The following is a 23,173-nucleotide window of genomic DNA, read 5'->3' as shown; positions in this document are numbered from 1 at the left end:
CCAACAGGAACCCCAAAGGCATTCCCTTTCTGTTCCACCACAGTAGCACTTTGATGAAGAACGTGTTTACTTCTCCAACTTACCGGTCCTCACGCTTTAGTTTACACGAATGTCAGGTGGGACATAAAAAGTAGATTTCTAGACTTCACGTAGAAGTGGGGCTTGCTGGAACAGGCAGCACAGGACCACGGTATTTGCCTTGAGAGCCCACTTCTATTTCCCTCATGCTGTGCGTTGTCAGAGAGCTTCTGGGGTTCTCCCTCCCCTGAAAAGTTTCTTCTTTCTTTGCTGATCTTGCCTTTGCAGGTCCCAGTACACATTATGTACCACCTGGTCTCTTGTTCATCTTTTTGTACATGGAACACTTGTCTCGGTTCATCTGGCTCTTTGAAAAGCCAGAAGCTTTCTGTAATGCCAAGGAGCCCACCCAAAACGCTCTGCTAAACTTTCTGATCTGTACTTCCTAAAGTTTAGACAGCATTCTGGTTTCCAAAACATGTTCACGTTTGCTCTCTTGGATTCTTCAAACACCACCGTGTGAAAGGCAGAACAGCTCTGGTTCTCAGCTCACAAGTTATGCCACTGTCCACAGACAGCGGCAGCAGGCACTGGCAGGCATACTTCCAGACTCCGAGCAGAGGAGTCTTCCCTTCCTGAACTTGAGAACATCAGAACCCAGCTGTAAGGGGAGGACATTTACTCGGAGAACGAACCTTAGGAATCTTGAAGGACAAAGGACAACTAGGAATTTTTCTTCCCTTAGCTTAGCTGGCTAAGGAAGCCAGCTAACCCTCAAGGGGCGCTTAAAGACCTGTGCTCCAGGCCCCCTAGAGTCACGCAGGCCACCACACGCCCGGTCGGCACTTCCAGCTCCGAAGTCAGGGCTTCACTGCCATCCCAGAGCCTCTACGTCAGCCCCGGCCCGGGTCCCAAATACCTCAACAAAGCTATTCAATGCAGAATCCATAAAACAGCTCACACCCCATTTATTATTTAAAAATATTTTGTTACAAAAGGAAAAAAATACAATGCAGTATAAAAGATTGACAGCGTCATCAAGTTTATTACACAATTTTCAACCTATCAGAAAGACAAACAAATCACCGACAACAGGGGGACGGGGCCTTGGCCTTTTTGAGGGCTGGGGTTTTTTTTCCTTTGCTATCAGGAAATAAAACTAAAATTTGTGTCATTGAGTAAAAACAAAACAAAAATGGGGAGAAAAAATTCTCCGGGTAAACGGCTTTTCTGGTATTCTATATATTTTTTTTTCCTTAAACTGTCACCTTACTTGGTTTTCTCTACATTTTAAAAAGACACCCGGAGCTGCTCTCGAGGATAAGCGCATCACTTAACACTTGGCCAGCCGGGCGGGGGGCCATGTTCTGAAGTGGAGGTGGGGATGGGGTTGGGGACAGGGGGAAAAAAGCTACAAACATGTAGCCTCTATCCCAAGGGAATGTGCCTCTCCAACCCTGGGGGGACCCCCTCACTGACTGACTGAGGGCTACGTCAGAAACGTGCAGGGAAGAGGAAGGGATCCAGTCCAACTCAGTCTCTCCCTCTGAGCCAGAGGGTCTCAGGTGACCCTGAGTCTCACGTGCCACAGCTCGTCTCACATGCCACATCTCTTCTGTTAGATGTCACGTGCCCCGTACATGCATGCAGAGGCAGCAGCCATCGCCCCACGGGTACCGCAGGACTCTGTTGCTGCAGCTGTCGTCGGCAGCAACCACACCACAACTTGGATGTTATGGGAAAAGCAATTCCATTTGCCTGTGTAGAAAATGGCCCCCGGAGTGGTGGTCCTTAGAACTCTGAGCTGAGCTCACCTGAGTCAGGCCCCACTTCCTCCTCGCTCATCAGAGGTAGGAAGCACCTCCACACTGAGCGAGGGGAACTATTAATACATCAACAGTCAAAAGGTGGAAAGACACCAGATCTGTGACTTCACCTGCCTGCTAGTGCCAGGTTCTCCCACAGTGAGTAAAATAGGTATGTACCTGGGGGATGCAAGCCCATGCTTACATCGAACCTGAAAAATGAAAGCCTCTATGGAAGTAGGCCACAGCCTGCCCAACCTGCCTCTGTCCTCCCCCTCCTGGTAGTTCACAAGGGTTCTTCACTGCTGAGGTCCGATGTCCCCGTCTCCCAAGGGCAGTAGCTTCCTCTAAAACAAGGAAGCAGCCTTCTTGGGGGAGGGGCTCCACGTGTGAAATGAAAAAGCCCCAGGAAAGGGAACACCTAGTACAGCGGGTTCTTCCAAGAGGCAACCAAGCACGAAGCAGCAGAGGGTGGTAACTGGCTCTGCCAGGCTCCCCAGCAGCAAGCAACCTCAGGGGCCTTCTCTACTTAGGAGGGGCAAGTCCACTGAGGCGGCTGGGCAGCAGGGAGGTGGGAAGGTTCAGCCCTCTGGGAGGTCAGGGAAACAAACCGTCAATATGTAAGAGGGAAAAGCAAGAACAGGAGAAGCTTCTTGTAAGGGAATTTCTGTTCTCAGAGTCCCTCCTCAAAGGGCTGGGAAGGTAAAGGAGTTAAACAAAGAAGTGGTATGTTAGCAAGGGGTTTGGACCCTCTTGGCCCCACCAAGCCTCGTGCGGAGGGCAGGAGCCTGGGCATATTTTGGCACACCCAGTCACTCTCCCAGATCCTGCATGGAGGATCCGTTTTCTTTGGGAAGAAAGTCTTCCTATCAGCCTCACCACTGAATTGCTCCTGGAGAATCAGAAACTCCTACGTTTCCTTGGACAAAGCACCATTCTCTATGGAGACCAGGGGCCTGGACAGGTTTTCTTCCTGTCTGCCAGCCCTCCCAACCACACGAAGTCTTCAGGTTCCTTCCCCCGACAAACAGGAGGGGTGGGACTGGGAGGGCTGCCAGGCAGTCTTCAGTCCTGTAGGGCAGAGGGTATTCCCTGGGTGTCTGAAGGGGGTGAGGGGTTTGGAGGAAGGGGGAGGGGTGGAGTGGCCTCCGTCCTTTAGTCCTGATCAAGGTGAGGAGATGCAAGTCCATTAAAAAAACATTTGCTTCCAACCAGACTCCTGCAATGAGAACATCAGAAGAAAAGAAAACACAGGTTAGCGGTTACCTTCCGACTGATGGGCTTACGCGAGTTACACTGGCATCCTCTGAAGTCAGAATGTATGAAGTAGGGTATATACACAGACAGAACGCAAGCCTGGGAAAGTGAAGGAAAGAAAGCAGGATTGTCTGGGGGTGTCTGGCACTGTGCGCAGTGTGGGAATGGTTGCAGGAGCTACAGTGAGTAGAGAGAAAAAAGCAGTGACATCTCACTTTAAGGTTAGGGGAAAACAGACAATGAAACGAAGTTTCAAAGCAGTTTGACTGAAAAGGAGACTTTGCCCGGAGAAGTATGGAGAAACTACAACAATCCAAGGAGAGTTGCAGTAAGGAAATATGGGGAACTGAAATACCATTTCAGAAAATCTGTTCTGAGCAAGTCAGAGCTTACCTTAAGGGGAGGGGTAAAAATCTGGAAATGGGAGGTACAATGGTAAGAAAACAAGTGTGCACACAGCCATATCCGTTCACCCCCAAACGCCCAAGAGGCCCTAGCAGGGAGCATGTACTTACACAGGAAACTCCTAAACTTTTCTCTCCAAGAAGCCCTGTTTAAAATAGAATCCAAACAGTGTTCCTGCAAGTATGTGTGCGTGCATACACGCAAGGGGCCGGGGATCATCTAACCTGTACTAAAGCTCAAGGGATTCTACGTTTTTCCCCAGACAACAGCTTTGAGTGAGGGACCAAGAAACAGCCTAATACCAAGAGTTATCTGGCCAGGCCACAACAGAAAGCAGAGCATGGAGATGAAAGAACCAGTAGTCCCCATTCAAGAAACCTAAAAGCACAATTAAGAACTTCTGCCAAACATTAAGACACTGTTAAAGCCACTCACTACATGTCTACCAAACTTAAGGTCCCTGGTACACCCAGCCCTTTTCCAGTGTTGCAGCATCAGTAGGCCGGGAAGCGGCCTGGTCCATCTGACCGCGTAAAACAGAACTCATAGGTAACAGGAGAAAGGGAGATTAAATTCAGGCTTGGGACTTCCGCTAAAGGCCAAACCCACAACACAGCCTACACACAAATGCTCACTTTATGGGTGCTCTTCTGTAACCTGGAGGAGCTATCCAAGGGGGTTGGGGGGAGAATCCACAAGCTGCCTGATCCTTTGATGTTCTGAAATGGCACTATTTCCGCTTGGAATCCCCAGAATCTGTTACAGAGGCCACTGCCTTCCGGCTTCTCCAAACACCTATACTGCAGGCATGTGTCTCATTTCCTGTGAGGGAAAACCGAAGCCCTCTGTGCCTCTCCACTCCACACCATCTGCGTTTCTGAATCTTTACACTGGATCAAAACTGAACAGAATGTTTAGTTTTCACTGGACCAGGAGGAAAGGAATGAGGTGAGAACGATTGTATCTTAAGTAGGGTAATACCTCCAAATAATGAGCCAAGAGCCAAGAGCCAAGAACCACGAGAAGTTGAAGCCAAAGCCACATATTACCTAAGGATATCCTCAAATTCCAAAGCATACACACATATACCCGAAAACAGATGTAGTTTGGGAACTGTCCATACAAAACAAAACACAGGATAACTAGTACATCAAGAAAAGTCAACTGTAGCACCCAGTTCTTAGAGCCTGTGGATACATTTGGTGGTAATGTTTGGATGCAGGCAGAAGCCCAAGTGGCCAATGAGACTGTGCCCTAGTGGTGGTGCCCACCCTGAGGCAGAAGGGACAGAAAAGCTTGCTGTCTGTACTGCTGCCTCTAGACAGACACACTTTTTGGCTCTCAGGGAACACTGTCCATACAATATGAACACTAGTATTTTCTAACTAAAACATGTCGTACACAGAACTCGCATAGTTCTCCGGATAAATGGGCCCAGGCACCATCTCCCCAACATGAGATATCCTATGTCAGGACTTAGTGACTACAGATAGAATGCAGAGTCCTTAAGATGAGATGTGAGAAAATGACATTTTTGGGGTGCCTGATGCAATTCTTTTGGACTAGTTATTTGGAAGGAATGACCGACATATCTACAGGATAAAACATGGGGACCCAGAAAACCTGTTTCAGAGTTCCTTTTCCTCCTCTTGTCATAGGCCTGCACAAGCCAAATGACTGTTTTCTGGGAACTACTGGGTTGTAGGTTCTTCAGAGTTATCCAAAGTGCATCACCCTCATAATGGAAAAAGAGGCCCATTTTACAGGCAGAAGAAATGAAGCAAAATGACGGCTCCTGTTTCAGGTTCAGATGTCCAATCCCCAAAATACTAACTGTCAGTGGATCTCACAATTTCCGTCAAAAGGCTATTAGAAGCAAAGCTGCCAGGAACTGTGACATGCAGTTCTATGTTCTAACTGCTAACGGGAAAGTGGCCCCGGAGACTGTAATTCATGCTCTGCACGGACACGTACCTCCCTGGTCACTGTTCTAGTCTCTTCCACTCAGAAGGACCCACACCGTGAGCAGCAGGATTAAGGAAGGGGTGGCCCCAGACCCACAGCAACACTAGCAACTGTGCCGGCTCAAACAAGAGCAGGGAAACGCTGCTGCTGCCACAGAGGGATGGGACAGGAACAGAGGTTTACCCTGATGCTCACCCTCCCGCCCACCCCGAGGCCGAATTAGGCCAGAGCTTTTTGGGAGCTCCACTCTCCCTAGAGCCCTGGAGATACATGGGTACCTCCCCAATCTCAACCTGTTGCAAAACCTACAAAGAAGTATCTAGAACACACAGTCTGTTGATTTTATATGGATTTTATATGGATTAGCTTAGATTTATATGGATTAGCTTAGATTTCCGTGACATCAAGCATTCTAAAATTTTGTGGAATAAATGAGTGGTTTGAGAACAGAAAAGGCAGGCAGGTAAAAAATGTTAACTTCTCATTTCCCACTCATTCACCTCCTAAAGAAGGTAAAAAGAAATTTCCAGCTCTAACTGCTTATATTAATGGTAGATAATGCCAAACAGCAAAGTAGAGGGCGGCAGGAAAACAGGACAGAACTCTTTTCTTGTTAGGACGCTAGGCCAAACACTGCACTGTTTACAGTCCGGCTACTGCTGGTGAACTACAGGCATTCCTGTGGAAGGGTCTCTTTTCCTGTCTTCATCCATTCACCCTTCTAACCACCCCAAAGGCATGGTGGAGAGCCGTTCTCAATCCTCACCCTCCTGCCAGTCACCATCACTTCAGATCAACCAAACTGCAAAAAACCACACACACACACACACACACACACACACACACACACACACACCACACACACAACACACAACACACACACACACACACAAACAAAAAACAAGGACATTTTCATAACACACTTGATGTGGAACCAAAGTCAAGATGAGATACTAAAGTCATCTGGGTCATGCAGCAGCTTCCAAGAACCAAAACCAGATCATCCTAGCCAGAGTCTAGACTGCTTTTAAAGGTTTCCAGAGAAACAGAATCAAAACCACTCTTGCTTGCTTATATACTAGAAACAAATTTTGTTGGGAACTTTCAGTTGGGATAGCTAAATTGGTGGGATAGAATGATGGGGCTGTGGTGCCTTCCCCCCACCCCTCCCTCACCCCAACCACTGAGGCCTGTCTGAGGATGAAGACAGAGAAAGAGCAGAGCTGAGGGATGCGGAGGGGTTAAGTCCTGAGGACACAGCTGGAGCCCCCGAACCCAGCCAAGCCTAACTCAACTTCTCCATAACCCGAGTTAATATAGTTCGACTTACAACTCTTCTGCTTTTGTCTTTTGTTCCCCAAACAAATACATCCTTCCATTGAAATACCCTCCACACAGTCTCTATATTATTAAACATGATTATTTTTCCAGATCAGCTTTCTCCTAAAGTACCCTGAGTTTCAATATCCTTTTAATAGATCTTAATTCTTAAAAATCATCCATGTTGCGCCTCAAAAACCTACAAGTAGGCAGTGGTTTTACTTTTTTGTCTTGGTCAATTTCCTGAAAACACCTTGCAAGTTTAGTGGGGTAAAGATATAACTGGATATCGTCTACTGAGAACTTGGTACGTGACGCGTACCACGAGTGCTAATGCTCTGGATGGACTGTCTCACTGAATTCAGCGAGACAGCTGCTCGTGCTATCTTCACTTACAAATGAGAAAACTGAAGAACAAAGTAACACGGCCAGCAGACACTGTGTTCTCAGCCCGGACGCCAAGCTGTCTCTCAGATACCAGGTTAAGGCAGACAAGACACAAAACCAGCTCAATCTCAGGTCCATTTCAGGGTGAGACTTCTCCAAACGACCAGGAAGAGCAGGAAATCTGCCCTCCTCAATTTTCTGTTACCTAAGTCAAAAAGTCCTCCCTTTCTCTGAATTTGCTTTCAAAAAGAGCAGACTCTTCATGATCAGTATTTTTTTCTTTTATAAGATCGCCCACAGCCAGGAGCGGGGCTTCATCCCACCTTTCTCAGTGGTGCCGGTCCCGTTCTCTATCCCGGTGTCTCTCGTGCTCCCGGTTCCTTTCTTGGAAATACTCATCATGCCGATCTTCGTTATGAAGCAGGTCCCGATGCCTCCTGCTGCTCTCCCGGGACCGGCTAGGTGACCTCTCTCGGGACCGATGTCTTTTCCTATTAGAAAGATCCTTCAGCCTCGCTCGGAGGACCTACCACATGCCTTCCAAGAGTGTTGTGTTTTCGTGTCTTCCGGTATTTGTCCGAACCACTTTTCTACTATGGGCCCAATGTCTGAGAATGTTAGCTCTTTGAGGACTGCTAGTCTTTTTTTGAGAAAATAGTAACAGTCAAATGTGTTGAGATCTTACTAATGCATCAGGCACAGTGCTAGGAGCTTTACATGCTTATCTCACCTACTCTCTACAACAGATCTGTAAGAGAAGGACTGCTACTGTCCCTTTTCCAAAGACAAGAAGAGTGTTTAGAAAGCTGACTGACTGCTATACTCAAAGCCATACAAGTACTTGGGAGCAAAACTAGATCTGAATCCAAGCACGTATGGCTTCAAAGCCCATGTTCTTAACTATCCACCAGTCTATATTCCTCAACAGCCCGCTGCCTCACCGTGTTGGGTGACAACACGGACTGCAGACGTTACGGCATGTGTTGATGCAGATGCTTGATTAATTCCGTCCCCTTAAAGACACCAGGGCGAGGCCGGCTCTTCCAGCCAGGGCCTTGCCAGATCCCCTGGGCTCTCTTCCTCCCCCTGCCAATCCCTGGAAGAGTGCTGCTTGCGGCTGGTAGGCTGCTGAAGCAACCGACAACTCACCTGGACGAGCTCCCGCTGGCACCCACACTGTAGGACTTGGCTTCAATGCCATGAAGACAGTCCTTAAGAGAGGAGATGAGGACACGGCAACGCTCATCATTGGCGACCCGGGACTGTTTGATAACAGCAATGGCTGTGAGCAGCGTCTCAATCGCGTCACTGTAATCCCCTGACAGGGGACGGATGGGAAAGGCCAAGGATGAGCAGAGGCAGTAAACTAACTGGACCGAAAGGAGAACTCAGGAGGACACAAAGCAAGAGTAACTAGTTGTCCCACAGAACCATGGTAAGATGGATGAGGCTTAACTGGCAGGTAGAAGAGTAGACGGCACCTATATTCCAACAGTCTGCAATCAGACAGAGGTTCTCGGATGTTGCTAGTGGATGTACAAACCGGGGCAGGGTGGTCTGACAATATCCATTACAATAAACAATGTGCATACTTGCTGACCCAGCAATTCTAAGAATATTCTACTTCTGTTCACAAATATGTATGCTTAACAATGTTATGTTTCAGCATTATCTTATCAAAAAATTAGACATAACCTAAAAGTTCCTTCAGCAGGGTGCTATATAAATTATGGGATGTTGGTTTTATAAAATACTACACAGTTGTTAAAAAGCACACAATACATCTACAGGTAAACAAAGTAATCCACGTAAAGCGCTTAGCACAGTGCCAGGCACACAGTAAGGGCTCGATAAATATTAGATATTATATATTGACATGTCCAGAATATATTAATTTCTAAAAATCTGCAAAAACAGTATTCCGTTTTTGTAAAAAGAATAAAAATTCTATATATGTTGTCATATGCACAGAAAAAAAAATCTGAGGGACAGACACTAAATTGTAGAAGGTGGTCTTGGTGGTGGTCCTTGTACAGACTTTTATTAATTATCACTGCACGTTTCTAAGTCTGAATTATTTTGAATCTATAATCAGATGTGTACACATGTATATGTAACGTATATCTAACACGTCTATATGTGGAGTGTATTTATACATATGTATTTTTTAAATTATGCTGCCATCAAGAACTAGCCCCTTCATTCCCCAAAGGTGAGCAGTGCCTGGCTCAGGGATCGTGGTCAGGGGCTAGGTACTTGCAGAATGCTTTCCCAAGCTAAACCTAGCACATCCAGACAGAAGATAATGCAAGGAAAGCATGAAACCAGACAGGGGTCCAGTGATGAGGACTGGCAGCCTCCTCTGTGCAGGGCAGTAAGAAGAGATCAGAAACTGTGGAGGAACTTTGATTCTGTGGAGGTCCAGGAACACCAGGATGTCAGCTCTACTGGGGTGGGGAATTTCTGCTTATTTTGTAGGCATTCAGTAAGTATTTGTGGTGTGAATGACTTAAATGAGAACAAAAAGGAAGGGAGATAGAGATTCAGTTATTGATTTCTCTAAGTGAAGGAGCTGATAAGGAAGTACAATGACTATTTCCTTTATACTCCTCTGTATATTGGACTTGTTAAAATGAGCACAGATTACTTTCTAATTAAAAAATCCTTCAGATGTCAATGAAAGTTTTCTGGAGGGAAAAAAAAAAAGAGAGAGAATACATGTATTTCCTGTCTTTAACCTACTCTGTGGATTCAAATTTTGCAGCCAAAGATGAGAAATTACAGAAAACAGATGGTAATATTTAGTGTTAACTTACTTCTTAGGAGATCTGACAGTCTACATTTACATTAATGTGGGAAACTCACAAGAAGGAAGCGAATATGACTCATACCATAATGTGAAACTTGGACCAGAACCCTATAAAGAATCAAAGATTCCATGCCAGGGCTCTCCAAGTCACAGCTTCTGGTTCTGCCCACTTAATACTGACAGCAGGGCAGAAGTTAGCTGTAAGGGCATACTATGTCTTACGATGACACCCAACAGACTTGCCTCTTTCTAGGATAGGCTACAGGGAGGCCAGCAGTTCTGTCTAGACCCCAAATATAAAGAGATTCCATATCAAATCACATCTAATTGGGGTATCAGTCCTAAAAAAACCTGGGATCTACACTAGGCACTACAAAGACACTAGGTCCGCTGATGAACCACTGAGATCTCCACAAGGCCAGGAATTTCATTCTACAACAAAAACTACAATCAGATACTACTAGTTATTTATAATCTAGTCACTAAGTTTGTCTTCATGGGGCAGGTCTGGATACAGACTAACACCACTAGAGCTTCCCCAAAGCCATTCAAGCAGGTTATATATTACCCACAATGTGCCACTCTAGAGAATCTAACAGTGCTCCAATTTTATCCTGTTGAACTTCTTGCCAATGGAAATGACAAAACATGGAAAAACTAAAGGTAAGGAGAAAATGGCAAAGGTAAGGGTGAGTTACCTGCACTGGCTCCAGCTACCGCTTTGGAAATGGCACTGCTGGAAATTGCTCTATTTCGCTTCATGATCTCTTCAAATTCTGCTTCACTCACTGTAGAGGGCGGAGGGCCCGAATCTCGGCTGCACAGAAATAACACCATTCCTGATTGCCCACACTTCTTATCATCTTTACCATATCCTACCATACAGTGTTAATCATGCTCTCCTATATAATGTCTTATATGCTTCTCAGCCTGCTCATGTTTTATGTGTTCACATTCTCTTCAAGGACAGGATTTACAACATATTCTTTTGTAATTCTGGCGTGACCCAATAGCGCTAGACATTCACAGCAACCCTAACAGCCACATACAGCACTTGATTTAATCAAGCTCCTTAAAAAGGGATGTGGAAGACGTGGTTTGGGTCAAGAGACTTGGATGCAAATGAAACACCAAATAAAAAACATTATCTAACAGATGGTTAACTATTTCCCAGGACTCAATACTATGACAACAGAGTTTCCACAAGGGAGAACACAAGAATTCACACTCACTTCCTCAGGGAGAATAAAATGCTTAACACATGGTGTACCCTACTATACCTGGCTCAGATCTGAAAGGAACAAGATAGTCCTTACCTGCCATGGTGGTTATAGGGTGCGGAGGCCTTCATGTAAGTATCTGGTGGAGGCCCCACTGTAGCATTTGGTGGGGGGAAGAAGGCTGGATTGAGGTGAAGGGCAGGTGGGATAGCCCCAGGGGGAGGTACAGCCAGATGAGGAGGTAATCGAGGAGGAGGGGGCATGAGATGCTGGTAGTGGATGCCAGGAGGAGGAGGAGGGACCCCAAAGCTTGAGGAGAGAGGAGGAGGGGGTGGAATTGGGGGTGGGGGCAGACCCATCAGGGGGAGGGCTGAAGGAGGGCGATTGAAGTAGGGTAGCACACTGGGGGGCTTATCCACACGGGCAGATGAGGGTACAAGGTTCTCAGAGGGTGTGGCCCGTCCATCAGCAGAATCACTAGAATCCCGGGAATGGGCCCGTGGAGGTATTCCTATGAAGGAAAACAGAACTAACGTTACTGCCCAAAGCTTTACATGTATCCATGGAACCAGATCATCCTTCAGCAAGAGTCCTCTGACACCATACTGAAGGCGGCAACAGGTACCTGAGGAAGAAGGTAAAATCATCTACTCCTTTTTCTTTGGCCTCAGAAAGAAAGGGCGGAGGCAAGTTAGTTAAGTCATAAACCGAGAAAGCAGTTTTCACCAATTCCACGTCAAAGAATGCTCTTTACCTAGAACTTTGTGCTTCACACTTAATTTATCCTTCGATTTGTTTTCTATTTCTAAATGCAGGACCCTAATTAACCCATGAGAAAATGACACTGTTGAGAAGTATGTTCATTACTGTTCTGGCGGATTCAAGCAGATGTGAAATCACCTGTCCCTGATGAAGAGGTTCAGGGCCTCTCTCCTTTAACCAGTACTAGTTGACCTGAGATCAGTACTATCCTACTGTGCACCTGGAATTTTCTCTTTGCAGGGAATTTGGGATAAGTGAGAGAAGGGCAGGGGATAGATACTTCCACATACCGAAACTGTCACTGGGATGGGGAAGAGACATACGCCACAGAAGACTAGAGGTCAAGTGAGAAAGAGAGAGAAAATGGGAAGTAAGCCAAGATAAGATGTGCCCACAGACGGAGCAGATGGCACAGTTGACAGCAGGGACTCCTAGTAAAAGCTTAGTTAAAAAAAAAAAAAAAGCCTCCTATTTGGGGAGCTCCCCCTGAATTTCAACGGCCCAAACACTGTACCCCACAGGAGGATCACCACAGCACGCTGGTATGGTGTTGGGCACAACAGGGGCTCATACATGCTTGGGAATATGGCTGGCCATTGTCAAGTCACTCAGTTAAACTTGTTCACTCTCGCCAATTTAACAGTCTACTCCAAGCCTGGTTCATGTGGAATCCAACAGAACATGATCCCATGGCCTTAGGAGTCTTGGAAGCAGAGAGATGCTGTTGGCAGTCAAATGTGGACAGAAAGGTGAGTGCTCCTAAAACTAATACTTGCTGGTAAACCCAACTCCGGTTTCAGGCATGGGGGGACCCATCATCTCAGCAACCACATCGCTTTGTCCTCTGTGGTTTATCACCGGTGCCTATCATGGCACACTTGTGCTTCATGTCTCATCCACATGGCAACCTGTTTCTTCCCTGAGTTCTTTCAAACCAAAGAAAGACGTATTAGCAAGTGGGATCCTCTGAAAGTTAGCCATCTTCCCAGCTACTCTTCCTACTTGTGCAAGGGTTCTGTTTTGTATCTCTGCCTACAATCCCAAGAGGAGCGACCATTTTTAAGCAGAGGAAGTCCACCAGCTGTACTTAGTGAATGAACAGAACCCAAGTCTGTCAACGCGATAGAGCAGATAACCACCAGTCACTGCCATCATTTCAGCAAAGAAAGGGAACACCGAGGAGTAAACAGCTAAGCGGAAGTAGGAATGCTATCCCTAATGCAACTGTGCATTTATGCAGCTTAGGAAAGTCAGAAAAGGGTCAAATCATACAAAAGCTCTGAAACAGAAGAACTTGAAAATTCAAGCTGTTAAAGAAGAAAAGCATGTGTCTTTTAACCCAGAGCAATGGGAGTTCACACTATACCCATCTAGGCTCTCAATCCAGTTAGAAGAACAGTTGTTTCTATGCAAGAGAGACGCAGCCTATCTCCACCTTCAACCAATCATACAAGATCCCAGTGGACCACCCAATCAATACAAAGCACTATTTTGAGAGCAGAACCTAAGAAATGACAGAATGCAAGTGATGACACTTTCCCCACCACCCCCACCCCTCACCCCCACTGTCAGAAAAGAAAGAAAGGCAATTGGCTGCTTCAGGCAAGGCCTTGCAGGGTGGCTGCACCTTGTGAGGTCAGGAAAATCCAAGGTCTGGTCCTCAGGTTTCGCAGGTTCAGAAACTCGACTTTAAAAGTTCACCCAGGGGTGACTGTACCCTAGAAAATTGATTCACGCTAACCAAACTCACAAGAGACTGATTCATAAACCAGAATGCCAATTTATTAATTTACAATGAGAAATATAACTGCCAAGCAGACCGGAATACTTGTGTCAGCTGGTCAGCGCATTCTCTTCCCAGTAGGAGAGCCTAGTTGGGAAACCAAATTAGTATCAGAAGGTGGCTTGGTGAGTACAGAATCAGAACAAAGGGAGTAAGGTGAACTCAGGGAAACTATCATCAAGCTAAAGTCGTGTAATGCAGCTTTATTAGTAGGAAATACTTGCCAAGCAGATTAAAATATCAGGTAACTGAATGGGCACCCTGTCCCCTGGACAGTGCTGGAGAAATATTGTTAAACTCTTCTTTTCCAACATTCCTTTTGGTTGACTTCTTACAAGGGACCCCTCCAGCACATGTTTACGAGAAGATTATAGCCATCTTTACAAACATTACCTGCATGTTAGGGAGGCTGCTTGTCAATTTATAAAGAGCACATGCTACAATTAAGCCCATTCACTTATACACTGATTTTTTACACAAAACCACATAATTTAAAGTTGACAGGAACTTTAAACACCATGTATCTATTTCAGAGAGGGGAAGAGGCCCTAAGCAGTACAGTGACTTCCCCAAGGTCACACAATGAGTCAGTGGCAGAACCAGACTATAACTGGAACCCACCTCTCAGCACAGTGCTCTTTTTTGTACACAGCCTCATTTTTGGGTCTACTAATTGCCCATGCCACCACCCACAACCACCACCACCACCCTCCCCCCCAACTCCTCCACACTGGAGGCAGAGCCCACACCACAGAAAACAAACCCGCACACAGAAAACAAACCCACAAAATTGTCCCCTTCATACAGATGGTCTCCACGTACCCCCTCTTGGGACTCGGACGCACTCACGTTTCCGAGCCTGTGCCTCAAACTGTGACAGGTTTTGCCGGGTGGCCGGCCTCACGTCCACTTTTTCTCCATTAAGAACTTTTCCTGGAAGGAGTTCCAACAATTTGTGGACTGAGTTTTCAGAGGCTACCACCACCTCAGCATACCTTGGGGAAGAAAAATTAAAAATGAGTGAGATCTACTAGCCAAGCAAGAGAGGAACAAAGAAACTCTCTTCCACTTTTAGTGAAAATGGGTAAAGCAAAAATACCTTGCTAATACAACATACACAAAACTAGCACCAACGAAAAGGTGTCAGTCTGTATCTTCCTATTATTTGGAATCAGAAATTAGTTCTTTTTGCCCCTCGATAGATGGACATTGTTACACTGCAGCTAGGTCCCCGTTCTAAGGTGGTCTGTCAAAACCAAGGCAATAACCTGGGCCAGGGGCCAGAGGGATTAAAATCCAGGGCCAAAATACATCGTAGATCTGTTATCCTAATCATGACAAACTAAAAGGGACTTCTCAAATCCAGACTCACCCTTTGGACTGGCCATTTGCTCGATTCTCTGCAAATTTCAACTCCACCACATCATAGACTCCTATAGAGCGAATAACCTGGATCAGCTGCTGGTCTGTGGTCCACTGGGCCGGCAAGATGGAAAAGGAAGAAATGTCAAGAGCTACACCCCCTCCCCACCTAGAATGTCCCAAACCCTTTCCCCAAACCTAGGATTCTAGTCACAGCCATGACCTCCCACAGAAACCCAAGAGCCCATCAACAGTTCAATTAGTGCAGGCTTTTCTGATTACCCTCACCCACCCAGAATTCCAAAGCCCCCCACTCCCTTCCCAATCCCCATCTTTGAGATTAAGAAAATTAAAACCTATTTTAACTTTGACCGCCATTTGGGCTACCTGGTCATCAGTTAAAACAATGATTACTAACAGCTTTTAATGAGAGACCTGACAGGCTATAATTAGACCACTGTCAGGAACTTTTCCCTCAGTATGTACATTTCCTAATTTGGACCCTCCCTCCACCAGCCCCCAAACATGTCTGTCACAAAAGAACTTTTGCAGAACAACAATCACCACCTACCCTGAATATACTAGAACTATCAAGGTCTTTGATCCCTGTCACCCATCGTTATCAAAGGACCATTGAATGACCACCAAGAGTTCAAGGTGTTCACTCTGAAATCTCATCCCACAGATGACCCTGCTAGACATAAAGCCCCAGGGTCAGGGGCATTAACAAGATGGCAGAAAAAGCAACTACCCACTTATTGCTTTCTTCGGCACCAGTACGTCCTCAGGATAGTTCTCTTTCAGAGATCAATCCAACCTGATCCCAGGAAAAAGAAATCCAACCCCATCAGAGCACAAAACAGTGCAACAGTGGTTTTTGAAAATGCCATCACCTCCCAGCACTCTCCCTCCAGCCTACCCAGGAGGCTTTTTGGTTCCCCATGCTCACCCAGGAGAAGCTGCCCACGTAGACAGCAGCTCGCCTATTGCGGAGGCCGCTGTACGTGTACAGGATCGCAGGACTCTTGTTATTGGGCTTGGGAGACGGCTCCTGGCGAACAGGAGGAGGTGGCTCAGTGCTGCTGCTTCTATCATCTGAGGGCTGTGAGGTGGCTGTCAACACGTCATCATAGAGGTCAATCTGATCTGTATTGTTGAACTCTGGGTCCTAAGAGATGGGTTGGCAAAGGTGGGTTTGCAGACCTTCCACTGGATTTATTCTGTTTCATTCTAGTTTACTTAGAATCCACAGTCAAATACTTGATAAAACAACATACAAAACTTCCCTTTTCTACTCTAGGAAACCAGGTAAGAATAATTTTTCACTTGAAACCCTTTCATTGATTATGCTTTGTAGGTTTTTCTCTCAAGACCCTGTTATTGTCTGCAATGTTTCCAGCTTCAGCCAACTGTAAGAATCAGAAGGTACACAATGATTACAAAAGCAAACTAGGAATGCATAAAGATGCACCTGCTACTGTCGTCAATGAGGTCAGCTTCCGAAGGGCCACATCTAAGAGTAACGAAAACTTATTTTCCACATCTTGTGCTATTTCCAAAATCAAGAGTTACACAAAACTTACTACTCTATTTAATGAGAGTATATTCATCTTGAAATAAAAAGCAGGGGAAAAGCATATTAAAGTGAGAACCCAGAATTCAAAAAAAGAATCAGAGCTACCGGTTTAAACTTTCAGATTTACAAAAGTGACTCAGAGAAGTTCTAAAATTCAACAACCCAACTTTCTAGTAACCATCAAAGAAACATTTTTAAAAAAGGGAAAATACTCTGGGAGATTTTCTCTTACTGTTTCTCAGATGATAATGCAGCTCCAATACATTACCATGATTCTTTTAATAAATAAGAGACTTTTGGGAGCAACACCAGAGATGTTCAATGATACACAAAAACAGCGAAGTTCTCTCAAATCTAAGGGTCAGAAAAAAGGACAAACACCCACACCATAAACTATGTCACAGTAAGCATTTACAATGTGAACGTGCACTCCAAAAACACAATGCAAAGTATACTTTATGTGTTATGTTTACTTGTTTATTGCTATTATGGGCTGAATTTACCTGTTTCCACAAAAATGCTATGTTGAAACCTATTCCCCAACGTGATGGTATCAGGAGGTGGGGTCTTTGGGAAATAATTACAATTAGACCAGGTTTTGAGGGTGGAACCCTCATCAAGCCAATAACTTGCCTGCTCTGCTCTGCATCCATGAGGATACAAGCTGGCATTCTGCAACCTGAAGAGGGCCCTCTCTACTGCCCAAACCTGACTTCAACCTTCCAGTCCCCAGAACTATGACAAGTAAATCTGTTGTTTATAAGCCACTCAGTTTTTGGTATTTTCTTATAGCAGCCAAATTAACACCATATACCCCAAATCCTAAAACCGTAAGAGTTACTACCAGGAAATCTTAATGTTTTTCAGATTTGTGATGTTATCTCAAAGAGCTCTTTTTATGTTAAGGATCAGTGAGTATTTTTTCAGGTAATATTCTAAAACATCCCAACAGCGCTAAAGATGATGCTGCCAAAATGACAGAGACAAATGTTCAATGTGTTTTAAGGGAACTATAGCTCATTCACGTCATTGCTGTATTTTTAAAAAAGGAATAAAGGAAAAACCTACATTAACTTGTCTAGTTCCCTGAAGAAAGGGAGCACTTCCTCCAATGCAACTCAAGATGGGAAGCTCCAATAACTTTCTCTGTTCAATTCTATCATAAGAACTGTAGATTCTAAAGTGAGACTAGAGAGAGGACTCACTCCAAATTCATTCCTAGACCTATATATAACATCACAAACTTCTGGAAACCATCTTTTAGTTTCTCAGTTCATCTCAAGTACAATGGAAGAACACGCACACAAAAATAGCATTATCAGACTGTTCTGATAGTAAAGGGGAAAGGATTCTACTTCCTGAGGCAAAAAATAATTTCAAATACTATAAATACTCTAAAAAACCCCACAAGAGAGGAGTTTATACCTTGTAAAAATATCAGAGAGAATTGCAAAAGAGACTAACCTTTTTAGAGGGAATTTAAAAACAAGAAAGGGGGGGGCAGTGTGGAACTCAGGTGGCTCCGTCGGTTAAGAGTCAGACTCCTGGTTTCCACTCGGGTCGTGATCTCACGGTTGTGGAATTGAGCCCCATGGGCTCTACACCCAGCGTGGAGTCTATCTGAGATGGTCTCCCTCTCCCTCTGACCCTCCCCTGCTCGTGTGCTCTCTCCCTCTAAAATTAAAAAACTAAAATCTTAAAAAAAAATCAAACAAGAAAAGGAATCACTGAAGACAAGTAAGCACAGAAAGACTGTTCTATGTAGTCAAATTACAAATAAATAAACATCTTGGATAAAAAGAGTATGTAAAGAACAGGAAGAGAAGAGAACATCAGAGAGCACAGGGTGGATAATAAATTAAGTACTAAAAACTTGACAAATACAATGAGTGTAAAATACTTCATAGCCCCTTTCTGTCAAAGAACTGCAACTTTAAACAAAATCATTTATTTACTTATTCATATAGTAGGGATGGGGATACGCCTTATGGATCAAGGTAAAGGAAAAAGAGGGAAACCACTGGATCCTCTCTGATGTTCTAATCCTTAGAGAGCACTACTTCACTCCAGGGCACTTTTAAAATTTAAATCAAGGATTCTGAAGTAAAACATAAATGGGAATAAAGAAACAAACCATTTTGGATACTCAGTGGAACCAAACTGGAATTCCTTCCAGGCAGTATCTGGGATTCAGAGATGTGTGTCTAAAATTTATAATACCAAAATTACCACTGATAATTGGGCAGTGAACTAACACGCAGATCTGGACAGCTCAGAGACCACACACATCACCAGGAAATCTCCCATACTGCAAGCCTACGCCAACAATCTACTCTTTCAGGAACCCTTAGAGAGCACGAAAGACTCAAGTCCTGAAAAACCTTGTATATGGATTACCTTACCACTTTAAGAAGCACAAAAGGATTCAATGAATCCAAAATTGTCACAAGATTCAAATGGTTTCTCTGGGCCATAGAACCTCGGTTCAAAAAAGTTGGTGGGAACTGTTCTGATGCACAGAGCAGGCCTGTTGAGGAGTCTGTTGAAGAAACAACGTATCAAGTTCTGTTTGGATTTAAATCTACTAGCAACACCAATGCATTCTGACTTCTTCAGCTGGTAAAACAGAAAAACAGGTTAAGGGCCTGAGGTTTTTCTGATTACCATATGAGCTGGTGATTTATGCAGTGTTGGATTAGATTAAAGCAAAATCTAATTCTACAAATTAAATGAAAAAATACAATGTTTTACATGCATTGATGCTGAAGGTTTCATTCCAGGGAGATTTAAAAGTAAGTATGTATTTAAAACTAAATGAAAATCTCAAGAAACATTTTTTGCTTAATAGCATAGGAAGAATTAGGACTGTCTCTGAAACTTTTTAGATAAAAAAGAACTTGCACGATTTTGAATTTAAATAAGAACTTCTCCACCTGTATGCTCAGTGTTTCTACCCTCCAACCCCCTTTTCCTGATATCTGAGGGAAGTAAGAAAAGCTAAGATTTATCGTTCTCAAAGCCACCTACTCGATACCATTGTTCTTCTAATTGTAACAAAAGCTCTAAAAAAGTTTTTGGCTTTATAATGACTATGTCTAGTTCTCACCTTATGCCCTCCTTCCCTGCTATCCACTGTCCTCAACCACCAGGAATGAAACCTCTTTTGAACACAGGGATCCATTTCGTCCCTGTTCCCTCACTAGTCCTGACACTGTGCCTAGCAAACAGAAATTGCTCAATAAGTACTCGTTGATGGAAGTGGCAAACAGAATTGGGCAATGTGCAAAGTGTCTCCCTTAAAAGGCTAAACACTCAGTAAAGTGGCAGCTCTCACTTTTTCAGAGTGCTTCTCCCCAGTCCAAGAGAGCAGCTGTGAATTTCAACTCCCAGTGTGACAGGAGTAAAGCAGCTCTGCAAAAGAGGCTTTTACAGCCTATGTCATAAGAGATCAGGGAGCCAGAACCACAGGCTTCCGTCCAGGGACTGTGTTCATTTTGCTTGGGGAGCAGAGTACGTGTGACAGGGTTCTTGTGCATGGGTTGGCTTGGGATGAATCCTTAATATTCCTAAAACATTCTAAAATACAATCTGTACTGGCTGCCTTCAGTCTAACCTTGCTTTTAACAATCCCTGCCAAACAGAACTTTAATCATTTCTTTAGCAGCCTCCAAATTACACTAAATCCAGCTTTACCAAAAATTAATTCACTGGGGGTGATAGCAAGCAGGCAGTGGGCAGCACCCCTCCTGGACCTTCCACAAATGGACATAAAACATTCAAAATCTACACTTCTTTCACCCTGCCAAGCATTAAATATTGTCTGTTTGGTATAAATGTCTACTAGATTCCACATGCCATCTCTGGCCTATCTTAAACCCACAAAAAAGTCTTTTCTAACTGAAGAGATACAACAAATTGAGGCCAATGACTTCTACCCTCACAAAACAGTGACCACTAGACAAGGCCTGTACCTTGACTAGAACCTCCAACTTACACTGCTTAAGAAATTATGGATTTCCATTTTTTCAGACCAAATGTGGCTAGATCTGCCCCGTTCTGCCCGTTTCTCAAAGTGAAATCAGCAGCATTATTTTCAACCCAGAGAAGGAAATTGAGGGGGAAAAATGGTTTTTATTATTAATAAATAACTACGAGAACCTCATTCTTTTCTTCTTGTCTTGTATTAAAAACAAAACAAAAAGCAACCCACAACTTGTAAAGAGTAGTAAAGATCTGATTCAAAGTAATACAGAAAATAATGGTGTAACTACACTCCTATACTAAATCTTTCTTTACATCCATAATTACTTGACTTGTTTGAACTTAACAAGTTTTTTTCCGTATATTTAGGTCATCTGGTAGCCACATGTAGAGGACTCAGTTTACCCAAGAAGACCTGGGAAAATGGCGATTAAACAAATTAACTGGTGATGCTGGTGGGTACAAGCTCACTATACTGTCCTACTTTTGTGTTCTAAAATCTCCACGTTAAAACAGCACATGTTTTTTGTTAAATGTAAACTTGTGCCAAGTAAAGAAAATGACATGTATAAAACCTCTGTTGCCTTGTATAAAAGTCAGGGTCTAACCAGGGGACTTTCTTTCTCTAATCTTTTTATCTTCTTTCCAGGTCCTTATGTGTACCCACTGAAAGATCCTAATGGGAAGAACCAGTTTAATCAAGTAAAAATGGGACTGAAAACAATCTGGGCAAAATAATTATTAAGTTTTAAAGAGACTATGGAACATTCTCGAGATTGACCTCAATGTGTTAGATTATCATTTCAAGGGAAATCACTACATAATGTTCCTTATGCATAACATACAGCAACCAACAAATCCAGGGTACATAAGGGGGTCTACAAGTGCTTTTTAACTGGTTTATCCAACACCTTTACCTCTACCCTCAAAACAATCAGATTCACCAATAAAACTGATTTCACCAAAATGCCTATGTACCTCTTAAGACTAGAATCAAACTACTTAGAGAAGGAAGACAGACCCAAAACAGTCAGAATGAAACTGCAATTAAATGCTAAAGTACGTCTCATACTGTGTTTTTGCAATGTCTTATGGAGAAGGGGACTAAATTTATCCAGCTGCCCTTTCAAAGCATCTCGAACGGGGGTGCCTGGGTGTCTCAGGGCGTCAAGCCTCCTCTTGATTTTAGCACAGGTCGTGATCTCAGGGTTGTAATCTCAGCTCTGCACTGGGCAACAAGCACTTAAGAGTCTCTCTCCCTCTTCCCACCTCTCCCTCACAAAAGAAAAAAAAAAAAGATCCGCAAAGGAACAGGTATGAACACTGTCCTCATGAATACTACAGCAAACCTAAGTGTGATTTTTAAGTGTGGTTAGTCTTTGAGGAGACTGACACCCAAGTTTGGCCTCCTGGGGGAGCAAGTTCCACAGGTTGATTCACCATTCTATTAAACCTAATTTTTATTTGCTTTAATTAAAGCCTGTAAAATTAAGCCTTGGGAGCTTAAAATTAACAGAAGCGGGACGATCAGACGTCTTGAAAGTCTGTGATAAGAGTAAAATTTTAGACCCGATAGAGGGATGTTCAGGCCTAGGAAAGCCTGCCGCAGCTTGGAACCACTGCAAGTTTGATGAAAGTGATTCTTCAGCAGATCCAGGAAAATCCCAAAGCTCCCGATGACCCCTCACCTGATTGAACTCCTCGTCAGCATATATATCAATCAAGTCCACTCCTTCTGACATGGCTCCGGAAGGAAGATCGCGAGCCCGGAGAACGGACAAAGTAAGGAAGATGCCACTGCGGTATCCTTAAAGAGGCAAGAGTTAGAAGGCATGAGGGTCCTGGGCTAGGAGGAGAGCAATGGTTGCCAACCTCCCGTCTCCAGAGACGCAGCATCCCCGCAGCCCAAGCTCGGTCCACCCGCTCCGCTCCGCTCCGCCCCGCCCCCGGCCTCGCGCCGCCCCTCGCTCTCCCAGGCCGCCGGGGCTCGCGGGGCTCGCTGCCCATCACCCTCGGGCCCGACCCGAGTTGCGCCGCAGCTGCCCGTGGCGCGACGGCAAAGTCCAGGCCTCTGCTCCTAGGGGCCCTGGGACGGCAGTGGGAAGAACGACGGCGGCAAAGCCCGCAGCCCCAGCCCGCCGCACCTGCCTAGGCCCCAAAGCGGTCCCGGCTAGAGTCCCCGCGGGTCGTGGAGCTCCAGCCGCCTCCGCTCCCCACCCAGGCCTAGTCCTCGCCCCCAACTAGGCCCGCCCCGCTCCCTCCCCACAGACTCGGCCCGGCGCCCTCGGCCTCCTCCCTCAAAGGCCCGCACCTCCCCCCGCCCGCCGACTCCAGCTACCCCAAACTCAACCGACCCCCTCCCAGTTTCAGCGCTGGCCCCGAGCCCTCTTCCGGCCCAGCCGGCCCACGGCCGCGCGCCCCCGTTACCGGGAATATGGCGGCGGCGGCGGCGAGTCCGGACTAGGCCCGAAGCGCGCGAACCGCTCTCGGCCCCAGATCCCGCCCCCCCCCGCCGCTGGCGTC

The 23,173-nt window shown here is 45.2% G+C and overlaps 1 protein-coding gene across 7 annotated transcripts; it reads right to left on the bottom strand.

Annotated features, from left to right (window-relative positions):
* Positions 1 to 962: 962 nt before the first annotated feature.
* Positions 963 to 23,161, bottom strand: CPSF7 (cleavage and polyadenylation specific factor 7). 7 transcript variants are annotated; one of them, XM_080815771.1, is made up of 10 exons: positions 23,005 to 23,161; positions 22,339 to 22,457; positions 16,043 to 16,261; positions 15,104 to 15,207; positions 14,554 to 14,726; positions 11,283 to 11,697; positions 10,665 to 10,783; positions 8,307 to 8,475; positions 7,481 to 7,648; positions 963 to 3,042 (listed from the first exon to the last, which is right to left on the bottom strand). In XM_080815771.1, exons 2-9 carry the CDS (start codon positions 22,390 to 22,392, stop codon positions 7,486 to 7,488), a joined length of 1,416 nt encoding a protein of 471 aa, XP_080671897.1. In that variant the 5' UTR covers positions 22,393 to 22,457; positions 23,005 to 23,161; the 3' UTR covers positions 963 to 3,042; positions 7,481 to 7,485. The 7 variants fall into 7 exon arrangements, with proteins under 7 accessions (XP_080671897.1, XP_080671896.1, XP_080671899.1 ...); XM_080815770.1 differs by having other exon boundaries at positions 23,078 to 23,155; XM_080815773.1 differs by having other exon boundaries at positions 14,581 to 14,726; positions 23,078 to 23,133.
* Positions 23,162 to 23,173: the final 12 nt, after the last annotated feature.

The sequence above is a fragment of the Martes martes genome, assembly GCF_963455335.1.
Source record: "Martes martes genome assembly, chromosome: 10".
Classification (NCBI taxonomy): domain Eukaryota; kingdom Metazoa; phylum Chordata; class Mammalia; order Carnivora; family Mustelidae; genus Martes; species Martes martes.
This window is presented reverse-complemented; position numbering and strand designations above follow the sequence as displayed.

Coding starts and splice junctions, on each gene's coding strand:
- CPSF7 (XM_080815769.1), bottom strand. CDS start 19,143: ATGGCCCAGAGAAACCATTTGAATCTTGTGACAATTTTGGATTCATTG. Junction 14,727..15,103: donor GCAAATGGCCAGTCCAAAGG/GTGAGTCTGGAT, acceptor TTCTTCCCCAAG/GTATGCTGAGGTGGTGGTAG. Junction 11,698..14,553: donor CGTCCGAGTCCCAAGAGGGG/GTACGTGGAGAC, acceptor TTTCCTTCATAG/GAATACCTCCACGGGCCCAT.